Source organism: Musa acuminata, unplaced genomic scaffold, assembly GCF_036884655.1.
Source record: "Musa acuminata AAA Group cultivar baxijiao unplaced genomic scaffold, Cavendish_Baxijiao_AAA HiC_scaffold_1077, whole genome shotgun sequence".
Classification (NCBI taxonomy): domain Eukaryota; kingdom Viridiplantae; phylum Streptophyta; class Magnoliopsida; order Zingiberales; family Musaceae; genus Musa; species Musa acuminata.
Genome location: NW_027021291.1, coordinates 41,732 through 56,808, shown reverse-complemented (window position 1 = coordinate 56,808; position 15,077 = coordinate 41,732). Strand labels below are relative to the sequence as shown.

General features: G+C 45.3%; 2 protein-coding genes across 2 annotated transcripts; one reads left to right on the top strand and one right to left on the bottom strand.

Moving 5' to 3' along the window:
* The first annotated feature begins 1,837 nt into the window (after positions 1–1,837).
* LOC135666286 (BAG family molecular chaperone regulator 1-like) lies at positions 1,838–3,651 on the top strand. Its single transcript, XM_065177855.1, has 4 exons — positions 1,838–2,296; positions 2,397–2,653; positions 2,750–2,896; positions 2,976–3,651. The coding sequence occupies exons 1-4, from the start codon at positions 2,062–2,064 to the stop codon at positions 3,357–3,359; spliced, it is 1,023 nt and encodes a 340-aa protein (XP_065033927.1). The 5' UTR covers positions 1,838–2,061; the 3' UTR covers positions 3,360–3,651.
* Positions 3,652–8,482: 4,831 nt separating this feature from the next.
* LOC135666254 (protein DETOXIFICATION 49-like) lies at positions 8,483–13,263 on the bottom strand. Its single transcript, XM_065177822.1, has 2 exons — positions 11,480–13,263; positions 8,483–11,224 (listed from the first exon to the last, which is right to left on the bottom strand). Exon 2 carries the CDS (start codon positions 10,237–10,239, stop codon positions 8,683–8,685), a length of 1,557 nt encoding a protein of 518 aa, XP_065033894.1. The 5' UTR covers positions 10,240–11,224; positions 11,480–13,263; the 3' UTR covers positions 8,483–8,682.
* Between the last annotated feature and the right edge of the window lie 1,814 nt (positions 13,264–15,077).

The window sequence follows — 15,077 nt, the reverse complement described above, 5'->3', positions numbered from 1 at the left end:
TCCCTATGGACATGAAAGCTTTTTGCCTATCTTTTATGACCATAGACTTTTGCTTGTTGGTCTTCATGTCTTTTAGTCTGCATATATTGCTTGGAAAACACATGTACCAATCTCTAACAAATATTAGTCCTAAAAAACTTAAATATCTTTAGTGCTGAAGTTCTTTATGTTATAAAAAAATTAAAAGATGAGTAAATTAAAAGAAATATTATGAGTATTAATGTAAAATTGAACTGTTCTTAGTTTGACAAAATGAGATTCATATAGCTAGTTAAATTGAACTATGACAGCTGATTGTTGTGTCATAACATAAGTAAAATGTGAGACATGATTCACATGATACAACAATAAGATTAAGTTATAGTAACCATGAATCACAACAAATATGATGAGCAATCAATAGAAGTTTATTTGTCATGAACTATTTACTTTTTTTTTTTATGAATGGCAGGGTGTGTTAGAATTGGAATTTTATAAGGTGTCAACTTCAGCAATAATTGAAGTATTTTCTGTTTTCATTGACAAGAAAGGTGAAAGTACTTTAGGAATTTTAAGTAGGAAGGCATTTTTGTTAAGAGTTTAGAAATGATATTTTATTCTGTTAAAGTTATTTTATTTTTAGGAATTTTTTTTTGTAAAGCAATATTTTATTTGGTAGTTTTATAAATAGTGTCCTGAAAAATAGAAAAAAAAAAATATACTCTCATCCTTTTTTCTTTCCCCATTGATTGCAATATGTTATTTTTTTTCTTTTTGCTTGTTCCAGTAAAAGAGATTTATTCTATTTTTCATAATTATATTTGTGTTAGAGATAATATCGATTGAATTTTGAGATTATCCCCAAATTCATTTCTTACCTTTTATCTTTTAATTCATTTATTTAATCTTTCTTAGTTCCTTTAATCATACTCGATTATTTTATTATTTCTTTAGCCTATTATTAATCATGGTCCATTTGGTAAATGAGCAAATAATTAGTGTCCTCTCTGCCTTACACAAGAAGTACATGTCACCTATTCGCTGTTATGCAATTATTAGCTATGCTTCTTAATCATTCGACAAACGTTTTCCTTCTATACGTGCCACCATCTCATCACGATGGATCGATCACGATCCGACGGTCACCAGCTGTCCGATTGATGTCGCACCCAATCCCTTTTGTCCTTTAGCTGGATGCTATACTGTTAAGCATGTCTCCGTCGATATATAATACTAATTAACCCCTCTTTACACCCACTGACGATGAGATTAATAATACGGCAGGCTTTATGTGGTAATTATTTCTTAATCATGTACAGCGCGCAGATCCGACGGCCCTGGCAGCCCCCACGTGGCTCCTCGGACGAGACCATCAAGTTCTCGGAGTGTCGGTGGGCGCGGGGGCCCGCGGTGCAGGTAGCCGACGTAGGAAGCCGGCCCCACCGGCTCGTGTCGGCCGATACGATCTGCGTGGGGTTCCAGTCACCAGGCGGGTATGACGCTGGGTGAGTGGGAAAGAAAGTAACGGGATGGAATCCTGGGGAATTAAGACACGTGAACGTGTTTGTTGACCACGAGACAGAGGGCGGGTCCCGCGGAGCGATTCGTCCCGACGCGTGGGTAGGTGGCGTTGAGCGTCATTATTGTTGGACTCGTATCGTTTTGGACCGGTTTAATAGATAATTAAGAGGGATGACGTAAAGCGTGTCGGTTTCCTCGAGGCGTGTGAATATAACGGGATGTTACGTATCGGCTTCGCTGCTGTGTCGTGCTTTTGGTCGTGTTGGCATCCTGTTGTTGTTTCTGCTCGGTTCGTGGCTTCCTCACCGATATAAATATCCGCTTAGTCTACCCGTTGTGTTCGTGTCTCCGTTAACACGATTCATCCCCCCGTTCCTTCCTCCCTCGCTCCCTTCCTCTCCTCGAAGCAAGAAAGCGGAGCTCGGAGAAGCAGTTCGTCTCCTTCTTGGCCTAAATTTTGGCTCGTGCTCGACGAGTTGTGGTCTTCGTTTGCGGATTTGGGAGGAAAGTCGCGGTCTTTGGGTTGCTTGCTGCTCTGTAGATCCTCCGGATTCCGAAGATATGAAGAGCAAGATGCGGTCGAGGACAGGCGAGAGAGCGGCAGTTTTCAGCCCCATAAAGGAGTCACCGCCGGCGGAGAAGGCAGCGGAGTGGGAGGTCAGGCCCGGCGGGATGCTCGTCCAGAAGCGCGATCCCGACGCCGACGCCGTGGCCGCTCCTGTACCCGCTATCCGCGTCAAGGTCAAGTACGGCGCCGTGTACCACGAGATCTACATCAGCTCTCAGGCCACCTTCGGTAAGAACTCGAACCGGCGTTTTCTGTTTCTTCTCCTTGCTGTGGCGGTTGGTCCGGCCAAGGCGGTCGACGAATTGACTGAATGAGTGTGGCGGCGCAGGGGAGCTGAAGAAGGTGCTGTCAGCCAGGACGGGGCTGCACCCGCTCGACATGAAGCTGATGTACAAGGATAAGGAGAGGGAGTCGACGGCGTTCCTGGACATCGCCGGCGTGAAGGACAAGTCGAAGGTGGTGTTAGTGGAAGACTCCACGGCGCAGGCCAAGCGCCTCCTCGAGATGCGCAAGACCGACAAGATGGAGAAGGCCGCCAAGTCCATCTCCGCCATCAGCCTCGAGGTCGATCGGCTCGCCTCCAAGGTAATCGTTCTCCCACCCACCATTGTCTATCCTTCTCTCAACAGTGATCTCCGTAGGATCATCATCCTGAGGACCTTCCATTGACCGAACGACTAGGTGTCGGCGTTGGATGGGATCGTGAACAAGGGCGGGAGGGTAGTGGAGACGGACGTGACCAATCTCATCGACTCGTTGATGAACGAGCTGATAAAGCTGGATGCCATCGTCGCCGACGGGGACGCGAAGCTGCAGAGGAGAACGCAGGTCAGATCAATTCCTCGCCTTGTCGGCTAGGCGTTTGCTCAATTCGGTTGCTTGGCGATTGATTCCTTGCTTTAAACAGATTAGGAGAGTGCAGAAGTATGTGGAGACCCTGGACGCGATCAAGATCAAGAACTGGATGCCGAGAGGAAATGGTCCCCCGGGCAAAGAACAGCCGCAGTGGTCACAGCCAATGCAGCAGAGGAGGGACTCACAACCTCAGCATCAGCAGCAAAAGATGCATTTGCAGCAATCACAGAACCAGTACCAGCACCAAAATCGTCATCAACCACCACAATCCCATTTCCAACAGCAGCAGCAGCTAAATAAGCTGCCGCAGCAAGCCGTGGTACTGTCGTCGATGAACTGGGAAACATTCGATTCCCTGTTCACGACATCCACCTCCACGCCCACGGCCGCCGCCACTTCCACTCCCCATGCAAGGTTGGACTGGGAGCTGTTTTGAGCATGGATGATGCATTGCAGCCATCGGAAGGAAAGTTGCTGATGTGTGTGATTGAAGCTCTGTTGCTGCTGCAGTTAAAGAACACCAACACTTGCTTGTGCTCTCTTCGTATTCTTTGTGTGTGTATATCTACTGTTTGAGAGGGGTCTCACTGAGATCCAAGAGAAATAAATGGACTCACGATGGTCATGTCCTATCTATGTATGAAGAAGAGAGGAAGGTAAAATGATCATATGGTGCAACGAGAGAAGAGAAGAGTGGTTATATAATGGGATTGAATTCATTGTGTTGATATGAGCTCATCATTTAGCCTATGAGAAGAGGCCTTTGGGACCTTGGAATGTTTCCTATGTACCAGTATATATCTTTTAGGTGGATGCCTCTGCAATGATGATAAGGTGGATTTTGGAAGGTACAGGACCATGTCTTGGATAGTGGAAATGAGTGGAACTTATAATTCTCTCTCTTCCTTTTTTTTTTTTTTCTTTAATTTCAGGAGAAAACTTGTCTGTGTTGGATAGTGGATGTGAGCGCAGCTCATAACTCTCTCTCTCTCTCTCTCTCTCTCTCTCTCTTCCTCTTTTCCTATGTTTCAGGAGAAAAGTTTTCCAAAATTTTTTCCAAAAATACCATTTGTTCCATTACTTTCAGGCATTAAATTGCTACAGCCACAAGCTGGACCCCAGTGGGGTCTTGGTGGGCCCCTCATTTGGTGGATCTCTCTGTGCAGCAATGTATACCATCTGACTCAGTTGACCTGAAACTTAATGGATGGCCCAATGCTGGTTGTACAGTTGTGCTCTTCTTGTTCTATAGCACACTATTCACATGATGAGAAAAAGACTGCTCCTTGGATAGCATGTTGAATATAAAATATTGAGGAGTGAGATGAGTTAGAAAATATTTTTACATAATTGTGAATATATATATATATATATATGTATATATCATATGAACATAATCCATAATCCAAAAAATTAGTTATGAATGAGTTTTCTTTTTTTTTTTTTTTTAGTTTTTAGGAGACAATCATCTAATGGTTAATGTTTGTGATGAGAGATTTGGCCTCTAGGCTACATGTTTGATCCAAGTGAGCTGCTATTAAAGTACATGAAGGGGCAAACAGTAGGTAACCTTATAAATGTTCAGCCATTGCTCTATGTTGTCTGCCAGTGTACCACAATGATTGTGTTCATGAAGGGAATCTTAGCTTGCCACTGTCTCTCACAGGTTAGGACACAATCACTTCTCTAGTTTTTAGCCTTTATCATGATTTGATGCATACCACATATCAGTAGTTCTGTTTACTTGCATTGCCCATAGTATGCTGATATCAAATATCATTTGCTAGGATGGAGGTCCTCATGACACACTCATTTCATTCATGAACTAGTTTATCCTGTAAAATGTTCCTGGGAATGTATTCTTTTTCACTTTTGTAAGTCTCATCAGATCATGTGCTTATGAAATTACTTGTAAAGTTCTGTTCTTGGCAGCTGATGTATGTGTGCTTTTGGCACCACTTGGTGTAGGGATGCTTCATTCTTCAAGATACACATCTTTTCCATGTAGAGTAGTATAAATTGTGGAGTATTTCAACATCTATCCTACTTTGTTTACATGAATTTAGACATAAATACTGAATTTAATGTGCACTATATTTAAATTATAATAAGGACAATTTTAAACAAGACAATGTGTGGCACCTCAGTTAAATCACACATGCTTAGATGAGCTTATGGAAAGCTTAAACTATGGTAGTTTGAAACAATAATTCATATTTATAAGATAAATGAGTTAATTATCCCATCATATCGGATGACGGGACATACAAACAATTTTAATAACATTATATACATAATATTTTTTACTAATATGAAAATAATTGATAAAAAGACAACAAAGTATCAAATCCATGGAATCTTCAGAAAAAATATTAATTATAGCCTACCAACCACAAACACCATCTTTAATGCTTCTTGTCTCATATTTTATGAGACTAGTGACCATATGCTGTGCTATGCTTCCAAGCTACCCATTCTTATCTGTCAATGGCTTTAAAGTTCACTAATGTGCTTCATCTCCATCTTTATTACAATGTTTGTTTGTCTTCTACCATATTGAAATATTCTTGTTCTTCAAGAAATTTACTGCTGGAGAAATCTCCAGATGCTAAATGAGACCAGAAACAGCAGGATGATCTATGAATCAAAATCTGCTTCTACTCTCAGGCTCACAACATAACCTGGAATCTAATGCAAATTCAATGTAGAAAATAAAGATATTGCTACAAGGGAAGTGCATCAAGAGTTTCAAGTAAAATACAGCAACAATTTTCACTTAATTTTTTTTGGGTCTTGTTATGTTTGTCAAAATATTTATAAATGAAGAGTATTTTAGAAAGAAAATAAAAAACTATGGATCTAAAATAACTTTTGGTGGGGGAGTATAACAAGAAGATTATCTTGTACAGTTTATTAATCTAAATGGTCTCAGTAGTTTCTGCTAGCAGAAAATATACTTCATAATAGTGTCAGGATAGAAGAAAATATTCTGTAAAATTATTCTTCCTTGATTCGGAGGATTAATGTGACAAATAATATGTCGATCGAACGGGACCTAATATCGGATATGGTGAGAGATACAAGTTCACAAGGATCATCCATGGATGGTATTGGGCTGGGCTTTACATATTCTATTAAATGATTTGCTATTAGGTTTTGATGAGAGAAATCAAAATTTGGCTTATATTGGGTCTATAGGTTAATAGATATAAATTGCTATTAACTTAAGTATAAGGATTTCAAATTATTTGATTTAAGTCTATTGATCATGTTAACGAGTCGATTATCCTATCGAACTTCTTTATGACCGACCAACAATTCTTACTTACAGAATCTAATCCAACTCTGGCTCAAACTATTTCTTTGCCGTGATGGGTTTAATGTTGAATTCTGTAAAAATATCAATTTTCATCCTCTGCTTGTCTTCAATAGTCTCTTTCTTTTCATGGATTCTTTTGTTCAAGAACAGCTGAGGTATACCACCTGCATAGCAAGGTGTGGCTTTAATTCCAATCATCACCTTGATTTGATGTGACTAGTTAGTATAAATCAGTCATTTCTTTGTCAGTGATTCAATAATCCAACAGGTTTATGGTTACAATCAATTAATTTATGCTGTTCTAACTCCACTTTGCACTTCCTTCAACCTCAGATCATTATGCTAAATCACTTGCTTTCCAATGGATGCTGTCAATTTGCACTAATTTCAACCTCAGATCTTTATGCTAAATCACTTGCTTTCCAATGGATGCTGTCAATTGCTACTGAACTGTTGCTTGATGTTCTTCCAGCACTTCCCCTACTTTAATCTCCTCTCTTCTTATGGTTGTTGGTGTTGATGTTTCAACTGCATGCCTTTGTTTGACTCCCTGCTTTTGTCTTTAGCATTGGAGTCAACATCATCATCCTCTTCAGAGTTCCCTCAGAGCCGACAATCTCAATTTTGGAATCTGCAAGGAGCTGGTAATCCTTGTCTTCTCTGGAACTGAAAGCAAGCAAGCAAGCAAGCAGAGAAGACCAAGCCACACTGAGCTCTGCTCGTTTCTGCTGCTCACTTCAGATGGAAATGGCAGATTACTTTATGTATGCGTTCCCTGCCGGCTTCCACAAGACACGCCAATCTCTCTCTCTCTCTCTCTCTCTCTCTCTCTCTCTCTCTCACAAGAACAAGAACATGCATCTATGGGATCTACACCCTTTGTTCACTATAATTTATGATGTAGACTAGTCTTCAACACCATCTTCTTCATCGAAAGGTGGCATGATTAGTCCCTCTCTCTCCTTCTCTGTTCTGGGCACTGTTCATGGCCCTGAAAAGGAAGATTAAGAATGCAGTGGCACCACTTTCTGCAAGCACTGACAGTGGTTACTGACACTAAGATTTCACGGCCAGATTCAGTGTCGATGATGGTGTTTGAATGCAGAGTGGAAGTCCTTATCACCATTACCACTAGGACATGTGCACTCCTCTGAGAATCATCTTGATGAGCGAATCAGCAGGTGGGCATATGATCAGTGAGCACAAAAAGATGGTCCTCGACCTGGTGGATTTAAGCTGTGATTTGGGGACCAATCGAATGAATCATATAGCGTGAATTGCTCCTCTCGTGGATATTTTTCCTGGCAGTCGATGGTGGACAAGATCTTTTAGCTTCAGCCATCCAATAATTGGTGAGCTCAAGCGTGCATGTTCTTCTGCGTCATCCACCATGCAGGCTGGACAGCGTCCTCAGACGCAGGCCTGATCGTTTACTTGAATCTTACTCATTTTTAATCCTGCAAACAAGATTAGACTTTTGTGTCGAACAGTTGGGGAGTGATTAGAGTAATCGGGGGAGATGACACTGCGGCGTACTGGTGACCTTTGGGGGTACCGAAAAGCCCGTAACGCTTTAGCTAAGCGTTGCTTGCTTCGATCCTGCAGTCGCCCTCTCATTAAACTAGTCGACAACTGCAGCTCCGGAGGAACAAGTTGATCCTGGAAACTCGTGGGAGGGATTGGCTCTGCTTGTACTTGTTGTTGGTATATTCTTATACGTGCATGCATGAACAGGGCGACTAGGTATCCAAGTTGCTCCAAGAATCTTCTGGGCTCCACCTGCATCTCCAAGGATCAGATGAGTGCTGCCACTTTGGTGAGAGCAGGGATGGATAGGCCTCTGTAACTTCGTCTCTGGCTGGAGCAGAGTCATGGAGGTGAAAGAGATGGGGTTGACTGTGTCTGTGCAAGATGATGATGGTCCACAATTTGAATGCCTTTTCCCGTGTGCTAGTGGAGTACTCGCAGGTTTCTTCCGGATTGACTGCGTGCTCTGCGAGTTTGGGCTCTGTTTCTTCCATGCAAGCTTCAAACTCTCTTCGATTGGAGCTGTACTCGTTTGACCGAGTAGGCGACGATCTAATTGGTGAGTCAACAACTTGGACGACGGATCAACCTGCACAACTTGGAGCCAAGTTGAGCGGTAATGGAATTGCAATGTAACGGGAAGGGGCGGCCAGCAGCGAATCACTGGAGAGAGAGAGAGAGAGAGAGAGGATTGAAGATGCGGCGAAGTCGAGTGGTGTGAAGCTTGAGGAGTTTTATTGTTCTTCCCTTTTGCTACAGTATTTGATCCCTTCACATGCGAAAAGATCACAAGAATTTGGGTGATGGCGACGAATGGAAGAAGATATGAAGCTCAATCGACTACTGCGTAATGCAGTCAATCGGTCAATGGTTTGACCAACAAATGAATCGCGCGCACACACACACAGACTTCTCAGTGTTGTTGGGCTCCGAGCTTTGCGGCTTGCTTGATTGCGTCGAGATCGTTGTCTTGGACGACGACGACGACGACTGTGGCGTCGGTGTTCAGAGGGCCGCCGGTGAGACGCTGCGCCCGCTGGGCCTGCAGCTGCCAGTCGGTGCGGTGGATGACCAGCAGCATTAGCGCGACGCACGTGGCCTGCGCCGCGAGCATGCCGAGCCACAGCCCGGGGAAGTCCAGGCCGCCCCAGAAGGCCAGCGCCGCGGCAACCGGCATCCCCACGCCGTAGAAGGAGCCGAGGTTAATGTTGGCCCCGGTGCGGGGGCGGGCGCTTCCCCGCAGCACGCCGCATCCCGTCGTCTGCGGGCAGTTGCCCAGCTCGCACATGCCGACGATGGGGAGCACGGCGGCGGTCAGCCCCACGATGGCGCCGTCGGACGTGAACATGCGCGCCCACGCGTTCCTGACCGCCACCGCGAACGCGAAGGCGAGGAGCCCCAGCGCGGCGCCGCAGGCCAGGCCCACCGTGGCCGCGCGACGGGCGCGGTCGGGGCGGTTCGCGCCCAGCTCGTTGCCGACGCGCGTCGACACGCCGAAGCCGAGGGAGGAGGGGAAAATGTAGATCAACGAGGTGGTCTGGATTAGGATTCCCATGGACGCGACGGTGGACTTGGGATCGAGGAGGAGGCCGCAGAGCAGGACCATGATCTCGTACCACCACCACTCGAGGCACACCGAAACGCAGCTGGGTATCGCGAGGTTGAGCAGCGACCGCCAGCCCCTGAAGCTCTCCGCCGTGATGTTGAGCGCCCCCGTGCGCTCATGCACGCCGGAGTGGTAGATGTAGACGAGGAGGAGGAGGAGGAGGTTGAGGTTGGTGCACACGGAGGCCAGCGCGACGCCCCGGATGCCGAGGCGGAGGACGCAGACGAGGACGTAGTTGACGGGGAGGTGGAAGACGGCGGCGGCGGCAGCGCAGTAAGTGAGAGGGAGGGTGATGGACTGGGAGCGGAGGTAGATGCGGATGGGATGCAACAAGGACTGGACGAGGAGGTCGGGGAGGGAGGCGAGGACGTAGGCATGGGCGGCGGCGGCGATGTCGTCGTCCTGGCCGCAGAGGAGGAGGAGGCGGCGCATGGAGACCCAGAGGGCGGATACGGGGAGGGAAGCGGCGAGGAGGAGCAGGACCGCGCGGTGGAGGGCGAGGCCGAGGAGGGCAGGGCGGCGGGCGCCGAAGGCCTGGCCGCAGATGGGCTCCATGCCCATGGCGAGTCCGGAGAGCACGGAATATCCGGTGATGTTAGCAAACCCGATGGCCAGCGCGCCGCCAGCAAGTGGAAGACGGCCGAGGCGGCCGAGGAAGATCATGGAGACAAGGGAACGCGAGTAGAGGAGGAGGCCGGCGAGCGCCATGGGGGAGGCCAGGCACAGTATGGATCTTGCCTCCACCACGGCCGCGGTCACGTCCTTTCTCGCCTTGGGCTCGAGCCGTGGCGCCTCGGTTGGACTCGCCCACTTCCCCTCGACCAATGGCTCACTCAGTCTCTCCTTGTCCTCGCAAACTGACATGCTTCCTTCCCCCCCTCCCTCTCTCTCTCTCTCTCTCTCTCCCTCGCTCTTAATCCAACATAAAGCACACTTAAACACACCTGCCCTCTCTTTCTCTCTCTCTCTCTCTCTCTGTAATGAAGCTGTTTCTGCACTTGTGGGGGAGGCTGCCGTGTGGGAGAATGAAGAGGAGGCGGAGGAGGGGCCAAAGAGTAGCTAACAGAAGGGAGGAGCGGGAAGAGCTTATATAGAAGCTCAAGTGTTGTGATGCTGAGGGAGAGATAGGGTGGACAGGTGATGTGAGGTCAGAATTGGATGGGCAAGTCTTTTTGTCTCTTATACCACTATTCCTTATAATGAGCAAACCTGCATGGCTCTCTGCTGCCTATGCCTCACCTGGTCACCACCACCTACCAAAACTTGGACTTCCCCATTTTATTGCCATTATTATGACCATGTCATGCTTCAGGTATGCATGCAGGTATCCATACACACATACGTATACGGACTTACTACTGCTACTGTCCTCTAACCCATCACATGTAACATTACAGTACACCCGCATCATTTACACACATTCATGGATAAGGGCAGGGGAGGGAAAGGGTGCACAGAGGCGGCGCGGGACCAGTGACTGGTTGGTGAGGGTGGGGCCGGCGGAGTCGTCCTATAGCAACATCTCACTCGCAAGTAAATAAGCGAAGGGTACACACTGGGTAAAAAGGAAGGACGGTTTGGAGTCTTCCTCTGCTTCCTCTTCATCTTCATGGGGAAAATATCTGGACACCTTCAGATGCTGATCAGATGACCGGTGATGGAGATTAGCGAGAGAGTTGACATCAGTTCCGTATGGCATTTGGAGATGATTTGGTCCAGCTAATTGATGCTGACTCTGTTCTCGGGTTGATGTGTCGGTGATCGAGCCTTGTGGTCTCGGAAGATTAAACCTCTGATGATCTCTTGGGAAGGAAGGGAGAAAGAAGTCAACGTGGTATGGTCAGCTTTTCTGCAGGCGGATAGCATTGTTAAAACAGTACGGCCAAATTACAGACAAGAGTACGAGGTAGAAAGAAGATTGAGAGAAGAGACAGAAGAAGAAGAAGAAGAAGAAGAAGCGAGGTTTTTGGGTTCAGATCTCAAATCACATTGCTGTTAACGTGATAAACTGGGATCACATGATGCTTAAGGAGGAGGGAGAAAAAGGCATCGGTGTTGAAGCATGAAAGGAGACAAAAGGAGAACAGTGGCTGATGGTCATCACCTTTGCTTCGTTTGCTGCCGCCGCTGCTGCTGCTGTGTGTGTCTTTGTCTGCATCCATTTCCTTTGTCGTCTCGTGTGGAGGGATTCCTTCTCCCCCTCATGATGTTTGATCCATCATCATCATCCATGGTAACTGTGATGCATTTGCAGGCAGCATTATCCTCTGCAAATGCCTCTTCTGCAACCTTGTAGGATCAATAATGGGATTGCTTCCTCATTGCAGGACACAGGGCAGGATTGTTTCCTCCATGGGATAACAGTGCCTTGTGCAACCTAAAATGAGTTCAGTCCATCAATGTTCTTCCCCTTGTGAGAGACTGGAAGACTGCCCCCACAGTCGCGTAGCAGCAGCACTCAACAGTATCCTCTCCTCTCCTCTCCTCTCCTCTTTGGGATAAGCACAAAGGCTGCTCAAGTAAATCGTGGTGCATTGGTGTTGTCCACCACGGATCCAGATGGCCTCATGTTGCAAACAGGGAGAGTTGGGTGGCGTCTTCTTATCTTGTAGCCCAGTTGCACAACTGTTCATCACCATTGTGGTCCAAGCTGAGGGAGGACCACGAGATCCAGGTTCTGATTGCCCAGATTTGGAGTTGGATTCTAGCGCACAAGTAGGGAATCAAGGTCAAAACTTGGAAGATTGTAGCTGTGAAATTAGGCAAAGTCAAATCATTGAAGCCCATGGCAGGCAGGCATTTCCTCAAGCAGCTGGTGCGTACCACAGCCTGTGCACAGATTTGATCCGACCTTTATGTGCACAGTGAGAGGGTGGAGGTCATCAGCGTGTCTCGGAGTCCATCTCGGTGGAGAGGAGGCTTATCTGGAATCCCCTCCACAAGCAGCAACAGTGCTGCCCACCTGCAAGTGGGATTCGGTGCTTATCTGCTCGACCGAAATGCCAAGGCTTCAGCTGCCGACTTCGACTGTGGCCAAAGCAGCAGCAGCTGCTGCGTGGTCCATGTTCTCATCATCATCATCATCATCACCATCACCCTTCTTGCTGCCATTCGAGGCCACAGCGGCGCCGGCTGTCAGGATAACTCCAACCCTCGCAGGCTTCGGTTCCACACGTTGCTTCGCTGTTGTCGCCGCCGGCCGGAGGCGATGGCAGCACCGAAAAGGCTGGCGTACGTCTGCTTCTTCCTTTTTTTTTCGTTCTCGATCTTGGATTCAAGACCGCAAATTTGTCGGCTGTTAGGAGACGAGCAAGTCTTCGCTACCTCGTCGTCTCTCGTTCGGCCTCTCAAATCGCATCCCCCCCCCCCCCATTGCACACATTTTGGCCACCAAGCTCTTCTTCCGTGTCTGCATACGGAGAAACACAACATCGAACTCCGCAAGTAACGTGTTCGACCAAATGACACCGTCACGTCGAGGCGGAGTTACTTGACCCAACCACTCCTCCGACTCCATTTTCTCCGGCATTAGCAGCCGCAGACTCGATAGTTTGCAGCAGCGACCCACGAGTAGAGAGAGTGCACCGAGAACCGGTGACGAAGTCGCGAGTCAGAGTTGAGGGGCTTTGACAAGTCTAAGATCTCCACGGTCGATGCTTCAAATCTAGAGAGTGACAGAGAGATGCGTGTGAGACTGAGACTGTGGAAGAGTTTGGCCAGGAGATACCAGTGATTCGTACAAGGTTGGGAGCTGAAACCATCGCCGATCACATCCGTAGTATCACAATCATCACGGACTTGAAACTTTTTGTCTTCGTCGATAGAACAAATAAATAACTATTATCGACGAGATCGTATAAATATTATTGGCAAGGCAACAAGTAAAACCACTTTCTAAGCTTTGGATCACCAGACGACGGAGGTGTAGGGTTCATCGGAGGGGGATGCTTCTTCACCTATATATTTGTGTTGTAGGGGCACTTGTGCGTGCAGATTTTGGTGGGGGTGGGGGGGCAATGGACCGGCATAGCTGCTATTTGAATGATGGAAAGTTGGAAGAGACTTAGTTTCTTGGATCCGTGGCCTTTGCCAAGTAATGAAATATTTGTGGAGTGAAAGGAAAATAATAATAATACCCAAACTCACTCCTTTGCTTGCTTATTCTCACCGCTATTAGCATTACTCAATGGAGGGTGTTCTTGCTTACATGTGCTTATCGTGTTATTAATAATTTTATTGATTTTAAGTTATACGATATTTTTACGTGTCCATCCATGAAGGGTCAATATCCTCGAAACCTCTTATAATCCTATAAAAACATATACAAGAGAAGATGAGTTAGAGAAAATATTTAACTCGGGATCCCACAAGTAAATATTTCATAAAACATTTAATAGTTATACAAATTTGACTTTTCAAACTCTAAACGATTATACGACAAAAGAGTTTACGATCAAAAATTCTTATAAGTATCCACTTGACACTATTGCAGAATAAGATAATAAACGAAACCTAGATAAAAAATTCCTACAAGTATCCACATGACACTATTGCGGAACAAGACAGTGAACGAAACCTAGACAATACCTCAAAAGCTCATCCAGTGATGTGTCGGCGTAGTAGCTCTAGGGTGTTATGCTGGTTAACACTCTGTACCATTTTGTAAAGTTAGAAAATCTCCAAAATGATTGTTTGGATGATTTATTTTTAGATAATTTTATCTCTACGTAATGACTACACACAATCTTTATTTACAAGATTAAAATGATTACAATAACCAACTAAAATAGGGCTGTTAAGCCTACTATAAGTCATTTATATGCTATGTAAAATATGAACAAAACTGAAGAATATATACATACACAAGTATTATATCAAATACCCTATTTATAGATTTATTTATGATATTCTCTCTCACTTATTCCTTCGACATATTTATTGAAGCCTTTGCAATGCTATATCTCATCACCTTAGCTGACTATTCAATCATCTATTCTAATTACAATATGCCTCTTGGCTCCTAACTACTCTTTATTATTATTATTGAGTAATCAAATTTTGATATGTTATTGTTGCTTCAACTCGTTAATGACTCTGATTTTGATCTAGTTGTGTTGAGCTTTGTTGGTTCCTACGGATCCCTCTGAAGAAAAAGATCTTATTGTGTGTTAGTCTCTCATCTCTTGAACTACTTGGATGCTTCTTAGAGTTTGATAAGCATCACCTTGTAGACCTTAACTGTGGCACTACTATTGCATTGGATATATGTTATTTTGTTTATTCTATTATCAAAAATATTATTTTCATTTCATGGTTGACAGTTAGTGGATATAAATTAGTTTTTTAGAACATTAATTATTCAATTATATTGGTAATAAGATCACTAGAGGAACACTGAATAACAACTTATTTATACTAGATATTGCTTTACATATCATGAATGTAAATGTGTAGAAAACTTAATGAGGTGAACAGTGTGTACGTATGGCATTTTAGGTTAGGTCACATCCACGAAAAAAGAATCCAAAAGTTACTAAAGAATGAATACCTAGATCCATTCAACTATGAGTCATATGTAACTTGCAAGTTTTGTATTTATGGAAAATTGACCAACTCTCCATTTAGTAGAATTAGAGAGAGAGTCACTGAGTTACTAGAACTTATATATTGTGATGTATATGATCTCATGTCAACTCAGGCCA